This window comes from Macadamia integrifolia, chromosome 13 (genome assembly GCF_013358625.1).
Source record: "Macadamia integrifolia cultivar HAES 741 chromosome 13, SCU_Mint_v3, whole genome shotgun sequence".
NCBI classification, from domain to species: domain Eukaryota; kingdom Viridiplantae; phylum Streptophyta; class Magnoliopsida; order Proteales; family Proteaceae; genus Macadamia; species Macadamia integrifolia.
The window spans coordinates 25,904,248-25,915,964 of NC_056569.1; the positions used below are offsets into that span (position 1 = coordinate 25,904,248).

At 39.0% G+C, this 11,717-nt stretch overlaps 1 protein-coding gene across 1 annotated transcript in view; it reads right to left on the reverse strand.

The window, feature by feature from the left end:
• The window catches only part of LOC122059607 (E3 ubiquitin-protein ligase COP1-like), a 17,064-nt gene that overhangs the window by 664 nt on the left and 4,683 nt on the right, over nt 1-11,717 (reverse strand). Inside the window, exons 3-11 of the mRNA XM_042622493.1 lie at nt 10,299-10,454; nt 9,244-9,603; nt 7,334-7,491; nt 7,123-7,188; nt 4,545-4,623; nt 3,882-4,037; nt 2,884-2,982; nt 1,570-1,674; nt 836-1,015 (exon numbers count right to left, since the gene is read on the reverse strand). Of these exons, the coding sequence (XP_042478427.1) occupies nt 836-1,015; nt 1,570-1,674; nt 2,884-2,982; nt 3,882-4,037; nt 4,545-4,623; nt 7,123-7,188; nt 7,334-7,491; nt 9,244-9,603; nt 10,299-10,454 (1,359 nt within the window). The remainder of the gene's footprint in view (nt 1-835; nt 1,016-1,569; nt 1,675-2,883; nt 2,983-3,881; nt 4,038-4,544; nt 4,624-7,122; nt 7,189-7,333; nt 7,492-9,243; nt 9,604-10,298; nt 10,455-11,717) is intronic.

Here is an 11,717-nt window from a genome sequence, read left to right on the forward strand (position 1 = left end):
GGAAGGGGGGAGATAACGCAATTTCAAACAGCATAAGCTAAGAAGAGTTGTGCTAGCATGATGCATCAGGGAGTGAAAATTCCAATTTCCTCCCGTCTAAAAGTAATAAATGGCATAGCAGACATTATATGAAAAAGCTGACAACTTTGCAGCTTTCTCAGACTTTTGTCCAACCTCTTGAGGTGGAAACAATGTCTCATCCTGCTTTGAGTCATTACATTTTTGAATAAGGAAATAATACGTCACAATTTTAGTAAAGGAAAATATCTTGTGAAGTTCTCTATTCAAGTTTCCAGAATAGATACTAGTTGAAGTTTCAAGTTTGGTCTACATATTCCTTCAAAAAAGTTCTTGCAAGTCTAGAGGATGTCCCATAAACTTCTGTAAGCAGTTTTCACCAAAATCAGTGATGCAATAATATTTTCTCATTTCCACCCAACATAAAACCAGAAACATTTTTGTTTTTACCACTTTCAGCTTTGAATGCTAACGATAGTGAGTAACAAATAGTTCTCATGAGTTGTGAAATTATTCTGGATAATGGAAGCTTGTCAATTGTTAGTTGTTAAGAGGTGATGATGACTATTGAACATGGCAACAATGAACCATATTAGTGAATTATGCAAGTTTTAAGACCATAGACTCGGATATATAGCCATCTACAACCATTCTCTCTTTTGCTTGAGTACCAAAACAAAAGCATTTATCCATCTATATTGTATTAAAGAAACAAATAAGGCTAAGGGTGCATTATATTTGTCATTATGGGAAAATAAATGGACGTTTAAAATGGCTTGACAAGCAACAGAGTAGTTTCTTATCAAAAATAACTTACTGGCAAATTTTCCTTTACATCCCACAGCCTCAATGTGCTGTCTGTAGACGCAGATGCAAGCTCATTGTCAGACAAGAATTTCACATATGAAACGGCTTTCCTATGCCCACTAAATACATGAAGTGGATTGCTGTAGTTCCTCAAATCATAATAATGAATGTGATGATCTGCAGAACCAACCTGCCCAATATGATGTAGAGTTAGTCTTACAAAAGAGAGGGGCGGGGGACAGTTTTATAAAGTTTAAGCTCAAAGAGAAGTGGGTTGGAGTGGGAGAATGATATCATATAACATTCATAGCACGGGAATTTTTCACAAATTAAATATCAAATACAGAATGAAATGACTTCAAGGAGGGTGGGGAGAAGGGGGCATATGGTCTACTACTACAATAACAATAACAGTGGGAACACCAGCGCGCGGGACCAATGGAAGGCACGTGGGAACATCTTTAAGCACATGGGGCAGGGGGGGCAGCGCGGCCATTTTGCACCCTGCGCTAGACTGGCAGGATTCTTTTTCCCATATAATAATAGTGAATTTGTAAATACGAGTATTGAGGGGGAAAAAAATCTTTTACATATTTTGGATTGCAAAGTATCATTTTTCTGAACCCCCCCCCCCCCAACCCCCAAAAACCCCAAAAGAAAAGAACATATTTTTTTCCTTTGAAAATCAAGGGCAGAAACCGTACTTCAGTGAATCCAGAATTTAGGATATGCGTGAGAGCATACCGCCACATGGATGCTGGATCCAGGATTATACTTGACACAACAAATATTCGCTTTCATGTCAATGTTGAGTACGCTAGCTTCCTGCTTTGTGCACCACACTTTAACCTGTTTGTTAGACAACAGCTGCACACTGTGAGGCCAGGCAAAAAGGGAGAGCAGAAAACACGAGTGAATTTATCCTACAATACACCTCCAATCATATACAAGATTAGAAACAGCACAAAAAAGGCTTTTTTACCAGAAGTTTCAAATAGGAATGGTTAACTTTATCATTATTTGCAGTAAGAACCAAATTTCGTTGCCCAGCTGTATTTTTCTTGCATTGGATGTCTTTTTTTGTCCAGCAGTGTTTCATTTCTTCTGTTGCCCAGAAGGAAACTCTACTTTTGCTCACCCAGATGACAGGTGTCAACTGGATTAAAAATGCAACCCAGTTTTGCATCATCAAGGTATTGAAACGCATACTACAATAATAACACACAAAAAATGCATTGAGAGTTGAGACTTGTGCTGTAATTCAAGATGAATTACAGCAATTTTCACCGCAACAAATTCTTCCATGGCTCTCAAGAATTTAGTGAAGCACACTAGTTCAAGGAGTTATTTCAACTTATTTTTATGCTCATATATCAAAGAAATAAAAAATTTCAACCCAAAAGGGACATCAGAAACTCAACGGACATCAAGTACCTAATAGCACCTAAGATTTGATCATTCTAGTTCTCTCTTGAGTGCAAACCTGTTAATGAGCTTATCTTTTGCAGCATCAAAAAATTCCACTGAAGCAGTTCAACATGTTGCCAAATACTTTGATGGAAATGTAGACCAATCAAGGATTAGGTCCCTTTAAGTGGGATAATGGGCTGATGCCAAATCTTTTTTTTTTTTAGGGCGTACCCAGTGCACGAGGATCCCGCCACTGGGGGGTTTGGGGAGGGTCATAATGTACACAGTCTTACCCCAGGTTCGCAAAGGGTCTGTTCCCTGACTCAAACCAATGGAGCAAATTAACCGTTGAAGCCAAATCTTTTATGAGATCTTATACATTGTCAGCTCTACTCTTTGCATATCGTGAATGCTGGATAAGAACAAGCAGGTTGCTGGAGGGGTTATTGGATTATTAAAACTAATTTTGATTGGGTGTCGTATAAAAACTGGCTTTACACAAGTGGTGATTTCACTGAATTTATCAAACCTAAGGCATATGTAAAACCTTTTTGATTTTCTTTTTCTATTAGCTAATACAAAAGTTTATCAATCACCGAATCAAACAAGGACGACTGGGTATGCAACTAAGAAAATGTAAGAGAATACCTTGCAATCATCACTACCAGACACAAGCATTGACGGCTCAGTGCGTGAAAAGTCAACACTCCAAGCTCGTTTTTCATGTTCTTCATATTCCATCACACTCTGCAAACCCCACAAAATCCAATTATCAGATGTTGATTGATGTTGATTTTTCAGTGTAAAGTATAAGAAAAGACAATTGTTGTCAGAATATTTGTGGTTCATTTGCTGCGAAGGTGAATGATCCAGTCCCAGGTCAAAAGCACGTGGTCAATAGACATTGCCTGGTCAACAGACCAACAGGTTCTCAGCTGCCACTCAGCAAGAGCTGAAGTTTGTAATATAAAGGGGGATTCCAAAATCTGGAATCTAGATCTTTTGCATCAAAAGTAAGAACTACACCACTGCAAAATACCCTATTGTCTCAGTGTGCTGTAACTCATATAACATGCTATTGTTGGTGTATGATGTCTTGTATTCCGTCGCAGTTTAATCCAGGGAGTACTGGTGCAGCACCTAGACAGCCAGGACGGCGGTCCCGCTAGCCGGTTAGCGGGCCGTGGGGGTTATTTGAGGGCAATTGTAGTTTAATCCGGATTAGGTTGGCAATTGTAATTTGATCCGGATTAGGGTTTTTTCCGCTATATATTTGTAGCGAGGGTTTCTTTCTCTGTAATGCAAGCAATACGGAGAGGTGTGAGGAAGAGCGTTGTAACCCTATTCTCCATTGATAGTGAAGCAGGATCTCATCTCACCGGGGACGTAGGCAACATTGCCGAACCTCGTAAAATCTGTGTGCATTGTTTGTTTTGTTTTTCCATTATCTTCTGCATCGTTTTAGGGTTGCGTTTCTACAGCTATTACCTATGCTTTCACTTATTGGGCCACTGCCTGGAAATTTTGCATTGAACAGTCTAATTATCAGCCTCCTTACTGCTCAGCCAGAATGATCCAGCCTCCAGCCCATTTGTAAAACACTGGAATGAGAAAAGCTTCAAGGTCAGAGAAGAAACTACTATTACCTGACGCGTATTTACATCCCAAACAGTTACTATCCCCTCATAATCACTACTGGCTATATGGTTCTTAGTGCACTTGTTCCAACTCAGGCAACTGAGTTTGGAACGTGTTGACATCTCCACTATAGGACAGTGCACATCTGCAGGTTCATTCACCACCTGAAAAGCACCCAACAAGGTAAAACTAAATATTGCAGGTGAATATAAAAGTTCACAGATTATAGCCAGTGCATAGAACACATCTGTGCTGGGTTCCAACTTCCAAATTAAGAATAATTAACAAAAAATATTGCAAAGGTGGTCATACATTAAAAAATAAAATAACAATAATAGTAGTAGTAGTAATAGTAATAGTGGATGTTCCAGGAAATATTTCAAAACTGGATGGATTTGATCATCTTTTCAGGACATGATACCATAAGCATGCCATAACATTGGAACCACTATGACAAGCTACAATAGTTGAGGAAGGATTTAAACCCTCATTTTTTCAAAAAATAACGTTAACACCCTATTCACTGTCATATTACAACCCTCAGCATAGGAACCTTACATCAGTCTAAGGTCCTGAAATCCAGCCAGGGAATAACACATCTACTACCTCATATATAGACAACCATTACTATCTGTAATGCTTAAACAAAATCAACGACTTCCTGATCTTACCGAGGAAAACTCAAAAACCTTAATGCGCCGAGAAACTCCTGCGGTAGCAAATAACTCATCATCACGGTCAAATTCTATGCTGCAAAAGGCATTTACAGTGTTAACATATTTCCTCACCACAGAAAGGGTTGGGAAAGGCAGAGACACACACACACACACACAAGGTGGAGTGCTTAGGAAAAATAAAGTAGATGGGATTTGAGTTCAGAAAGTGTAAAAATCAAAATAACTTAGATACCAAGAACAGATTACTGAATAGATACTGGATACAAGTCATACTCGCAATGTCTCTCCTATTAATTTTTAACATTTTAATCAGTACTATCATGATTGTAAATGACCATGATTGTTTACATTATCACTATAAATGAACCTATGACCTTGAATCCAATTTTATAAAGATCGCACAGCAATAATCAATGATCTCTCTCCTTTCTTCTCTTTCAGTCTCATTCAACAAAAATAGGTGGATGGGTACATCAAATTGTGCCACGTGGAAGGGTGATTCAGCCATTCTGACCATTCGATATTTATGGAATGGCCTGGATTGATCAGGTGTAAATTTCCAGCCCCAAATTCAATTCCCATGTATGTCCGTACATTTGTATACTACACTTAGTTTTCCACGTGGCGCTCTCTTTATGAGCTGAAACTTGACATGTGAGTAGGAAACCTTGGGGTCTACCTGTCCACATAATTGTAGCCCCATACGACTTGCCATGTGACAAAAATAGGTGCTTGTCCACTATTTATCTAGATGTGCCCATCAATAGAAACTAGACCCCCAATTAAATTTCTTTTAAGGGTTTTCTCCTGCATCATGATAAATAGTAAATCCACTCGATTCACTATTTTTTTTAATTTACTCTCATAAGTCTTTTTAATGAGTTGGAGTGGCAGGAAACGATTCTGAATTTCACTTCTTATAGAATCCTATGGAAAAACAGTAACCAGAAGGGTAAAACAAGGAAAAAATGCTAATCACAAGACCTCGAACTACATCAAGACAGACTGCAGTTGTTCCCGAGTCCCCAGCTTCTTCCTCCGGTCCAAGCCTCAGACTGGTGATTCCGATCAGGAAGTCTGACAGATCTCCCATCGCTTTGTATTCACATCCCTCTGTTTTCACTGTGAAGATTGAATCAAACTCGAAAGAGATCGATTCAGATGCCAAAGGATCAGTCAACAGTGGCGAAATGACATTACAGAACGGTGTTGTTTGATTTTTAACAAGAAGACTAACAGACTCTCACCAGGATATGTAACCTATTTTCATGTATAAAGGTGAACACAAGAACATTTTCTTCGATCAAAGAGCAATGGGGTGTTTAGTTCCCACAGAAGTTCAAGGGTGCATTGGTGTAGAATAGAATCACAGAATCAACAACCAAGATTTCACTGAGGAAGATCCAGTTAAATCTCTGGAGAAACTGTGTTTTTGGGATCTCCGTGCTCCCTGGTTGGAACCTCTAAGGGGTCCCAATGGTTTGGACTTGAGTAGGCTGAAAAAAGGCATACAACCTTGGCAAGAATGGCGTTCCGCGGAATATATGACTCATGTTCCTTTAGGTTCTTTAAATACCGTAGGTGGCGTAGCGATCCACACATGGCAGATGAGGGCATGAAGTCGAAGGAGAAGACCTTCTCTGAGTATCAAAAAGCTATGTCCGATCTTTAAAGACTCCTGCAGACTCGAGAAGAGTTGCAGGGCAATGAAGCAAGCTAGTCTTACAGTTGAAGGGTGCGCCAAGATCTACAATAAGTCTAGCTTGTCTTGTTTGTCACAGTGTAGGAAGTCCTTCCCAATCTTTTGGGAGTTACTCTGTTTCAAGTTCAGACAATGAGCACCGATGTTCCCTGCACTATAAATAGAAGAGGCTTCCATTCCCAGATAAAAATAGGGATCGATCCATACTCGGGTTCAATCTCATATAACCAATTGTTTGAACAAGAAGACATCCCTTGGACCAGAGGTACCTTGTAGCATGATCACATCATCCAAGGAAACTCCACACCCAATTATGGTCAACAATCAGGGAGTCACAGGAACCTCAAGTTAGTGCCGAGCTGTGCTATCAGGAAGGACCTTGTGACTTGTGAGAGATTGGAACTTTGATCATTAATTTACATGTGACAGATTAGAAGAATAGAGTGTTGTTGTCTTGGACTCTTGGGAGACCGACCAACCGACCTCAGATTGAAATAGAAGTTAGGACTCATAATTTCCTTCTGTAAAGAACTTGAGCATTTGTGATGAAAAAGATGCAACTTCTCTGGGACATGGGAGCAAGTAGAATATCCTACTGCAGTCTGTCTTCACGTATTACGAGGTTCTGTGATTGGCTTTTTCCCCTGTTCAACCCCTCTGGAGACAGTTTCTCAACAAGATTCCATAAGAAGTGAATTTACAATCTGTGCCCTTACAGTTTCTCCACAAGATTCCAAGTGACAAGTCTTCTGAACTTTTTGGGTGGGGGTGGGGGTGGGGGTGGGGGTGGGGGTAAAAACAAGTCTCCTGACTTGGGAGACAGTAATCTCTAGTTGGATGAAACCTTAAGTACACTAAATATCACCTTACCTTGATACAATGTTGGCCGAGTGGAAAAGATCCCCATGCCTGAGTTCCGCTATGACCCTCAATCGGCTGATCAAACCAGGGGAAAAAAAAAGAACATTGGTAAATTGGATATAAAGGATAGGCCAGCCATCCAGCAATAGAGAAAACAGGAAACTTTTCTTTAAAAGAAGCCCAAAACAAACTTAATGCAATAATCATGTTACTTGAATACCTATATCGTGTGAAGGTGGTCAACACTGATTGGAAATCCTCAAGACCGGGATGATAACCTTCTCTGCTTGTGGCATTTGTGTCTTGTTTTTCTTGTCTATGTGATTGGCTACCCCGAAATCGCCGCTTTTGCAGGTAACACTCTTGCAGATCATTGAACTATTGCAAGAGATGGCAATGAGAGTGACAGAAAAAAGTCATACACATACACAAATACATAGTATGTATATAAGCTTGGTGAATCACCTAGATGTCTTCACTAGGTGACCTCCCTAATTTCAGTCAAGTTTATGACACAGACAATGGAGACCATCCCTTAGATGGAGGACCGTCTGGATCGGCCACATGCCCAGTTCCCATCACACCTCAGAAGTTCAGCCTGCCATGAATTGGACTTATGGTTCCAAATTTTTAAACTGAAAAATGTAAAGGACATAATGCTTTCATTTGGCACAAGACTAAGTACAGTATTTGGGCAGAAGCCTGACACAAGGAGAGGGTGCTGTGCCAACAAAGCTGCCCCAAAAGGAAAGTTTTTCTGTCATGTGTATATAAAGTTGGCTTTTGCATGGACATCAACAGAAAATTGCAAACATAGGTTGATGCACTAGGCTAAGGAGAATGTGAATGAATTGGAAATAAGCCAGCTCACGAATCTGTATCAAGCCACAATTGATAAAGGTGATCAGTCAATTCAGTAAGAGATCCTAATTGGTGGGTGTAAAGGGAAGTTTTTCTCACTTATTTCATTGAAGTGTAAAAGAAGACTCTCCAATCCAGTTCATATAATCATTATTTTTGTGGATGCCCTGCCTACACAAAATCCTAACAGAAGGTCACTTCACGTTGGAGAGGTCGAGGAAGGGGGAAGGGGGAAGGGGGAAGGGGGAAGGGTGTAGTGGGAAACAAAAGTCCGACAGCCATACATAATACATCTTCTGATCCACTGCACCCTTCTCCCTCAAACTTATAGAGCACATGGTTACAGATGTTTCATAAGAGTTGCCTGTTATCTTATCCATGGATGACCAGCAACAGGTCTCAGGAAGCCCGAGAGAATCGAATACAATCTGGTACCCTATACCATGTGTGAAAAGAAAGGAAGTAAGGAACCGATGCGTATTTAAGGACCTCTATTAGAATGAAAGACAAATGCCAAAACCTTTAGTTTTCACTTTTGTGGATACTGATCTCCGAGAATTTAACAAGCATCACGCATTGCAGAGTTAGAAATGACTGGGCTTGCACCATAGATGAGGAACTTATTCCAGACAATTTTCTGTACATGTTTCATAAATAACAAACTTCCACACTCAAAGAGGTTGTGACAGTACCATATAGGTCAGAGTTTATACTATGCAGGTTAGTATATCTTGTACATGGATCATCATTGACAACTCGTCTGTTTCCAAATTTCATAAATATAATTCTTTCTTATCCAAAAGGCCCGAAAAAAGGAAAAAGGTTATGGATTACTCAACCTCATCAGTTTAAGATGTGTCTCATTTCACCTAGAATCTTCAATGGCAAACGGAAATGAAATCAGCATCCCAGCAGTCATGGATCACATGCATTGATGGGAACCACACCACCTAGGATATTTTGTAACTTTTAACATGGGATAATAGAAATTATGCACACCAGATGTAATACTACCAGACCTATTGCCATTTTGCCATACCATAAATGATTGTCTAAAAGATCAAAACTATGATTTCTGGTGTTGTTGATCTCCCAGGTAAGACTGAGAGCATCAGTGAGTGCCTTGTATAGGTCTACCAATACACTCTCTGTAGATCATTTTTACAGCACACCAGATGTACCTTCGATCTTCTCAAATATTTATTGCAGTGTGACACTGCATACAACTAGCTAGATTTATGCAAATTCACTCCTCATAAGATTCCTGACCTGTGCATGAACCCTCCTTTTCCTAGCCACAGCAAGTCCTGAGTGAGCAACAACATTTTGTGGATCAGAACCACTAAAAGCATCCTTTCTTTGAAATCCCTGAGAGCTCACTGGAGCCCTTACATCAGCTTTTTTGTCCTGAAAATTTCCCAAACCCATCCCGCCTTGTGCACTATGAGCACTTGATATAAGACCACTGCCATGTTTATCCATTGATGAAGGCCATACTTTTGTTGTCACAGGATCATCATGAAGCATCCGCAATTTCACTGAGTATCTCTCCCTTGTGCGAAATAAATCTACTCTGTGTCTCTCTACTGCACCAATGTCTTCCTTAATGTACTGGAGATCATTTTGTACCTGCAAAAAGTAGCTAAGCACATTAAATGTATACTAAATCTGCAAATCTACTTGGTCCCTGTCATAAACAGTCTGACAGTACTGCAGAAGCAGGAAGGGGACACACCATGAAATAGGTCAACTTTGCCAGCAAAACATGATACAGGGATCCTGTTGGGTGGTAACAATTCAAGTTAAATTAGATTTTGGCTCAAAAAGGTGAGGTAAAAATGGTGAAATCGCTAAAATAATTTCGGGTATTAGCTTAAGTGGTACACATTTGCTAATAATAATAGAAATAATTAATAATGACGATAAATCAATTACCTTTCCTCAAAAAAATTAATAATAATAATGATGAGAATGATATCCCAATATCTTCTTAGTTGACCAATAGACCCATTAAAAAGCAATGATGGAGGAGGGAACTAGGTGCTGGTCCCAAGTAATCAATAGAGGAGACTAAAATAGGTCTTACCCATAAAGAAAAAGAATCACAGACCCCCACTAGTTCTCATTCAAAGATAAAATTAAAATAACAGAGAACAATGCGATAAAACACTGCAATCATCTAGTATCCTTTCTTGGCAGAATCCACCAACAAGAAGATATTATATTCAGCACCATCCGGTCTCATATGGATGAACTGACAAATAAACTAGAAGAAAAAACATGAATGTGTTCAAGAGAAAGATACAACTTCCACAAATACAAACCTCATTAAGCTCTTCTAGCTTTTGCTTCCTCAGGCAGTTCAAGAAGTCGAGTAGAATTTTCATATTTGTCTCAGCTTCCTCTTGCTCCATCTTTCTTTTCTTCTCAACAAGGATGGACAATAGGCTGTCCAGATCTTTAACTGATATTTCACAACCCTGTCTAAGGATTGCTAGTAAGCGTCATATTTTAAAGTCTACACATGCAAGCATGATATTAAAAGGAAAAACATCAAAATTATAGGTTTGAATTGATTGATCCTCCAACACAAATGGAAAAAAAAATGCAATTGACCAGTAAAAGAGTCCCCAACAAATATCACCTTTTACCATGGACTACCCAGCAAAAGCAGGATGGGCAAAGCCAGGCACATCCCTAAATTTTACAAATTTACTGAACATACTCAGATAAAGATGATAATGTTATCTTTTTTATTTCTACCTTGCTAGCAACATTATTCACAATTATATTTCCTCTCAGGCAGCTTTTATGTCTATTGCTTCATCTGCCATGTCTCAACATCCATCTCAAGGTTAGGTGTCAGAACATTGCAGAGGTGTTGTAAGTTTCTGAATCAAATATCACCTTTTACCATGAACTACCCAGCAAAGGCAGGATGGGCAAATCCAGGCACATCCCTAAATTTTACAAATTTAATGAACATATTCAGATAAAGATGATAATGTTAACTCTTTTATTTCTACCTTGCTAGCAACATTATTCACAATTATATTTCCTCTCAGGCAGCTTTCATGTCTATTGCTTCATCTGCCATGTCTTGACATCCATCTGAAGGTTAGGTGTCAGAACATTGCAGAGGTGTTGTATGTTTCCAAATCATATGCATAGAAGCCACAATATTTAGAAAAACGTAACTAACATATACAATCACTAGATTATTTGCTCCCCCAAACTTGAAATGCCTATTTTGTTTTATGACCTTGAATAGTTGAATGAAAAAATAATATACTATTGTGTTGAATTCTAATACATTTTTTTTTTTTCCTCTCCCTTTTATATATGTAAGGGACGGATCAAGTATGTATAGGAGTTGCCCCTTCTTGAATGCGAAGCATAAAAGCCGAGGGACATGAGAAAGAGGAGAATCAATGAACCAAAAATCCTTCCACAAATGCAAGCAATTGGTCTTTGTAAAATAGCATTTTACAGCATAATGGCTGTAAAATGCTATATTTTACACTCTTCCCTACCTAAAATGTATTTTGAGAGATCTTCCATCACACAAAAGAAGAACTTTCCAAATCCAAATACTACGAGATACAGAGAACAATAATTTAGTCACCACCATTCCTACATCCACATTTAGATCCAACAGATCTTCAGAAAAGACTCCACAGTTCAAAACATGCACCAATTAATTGTAGGGGTTTTCTTTTCTTTCTTCTTTTTTTTTTTTTTTG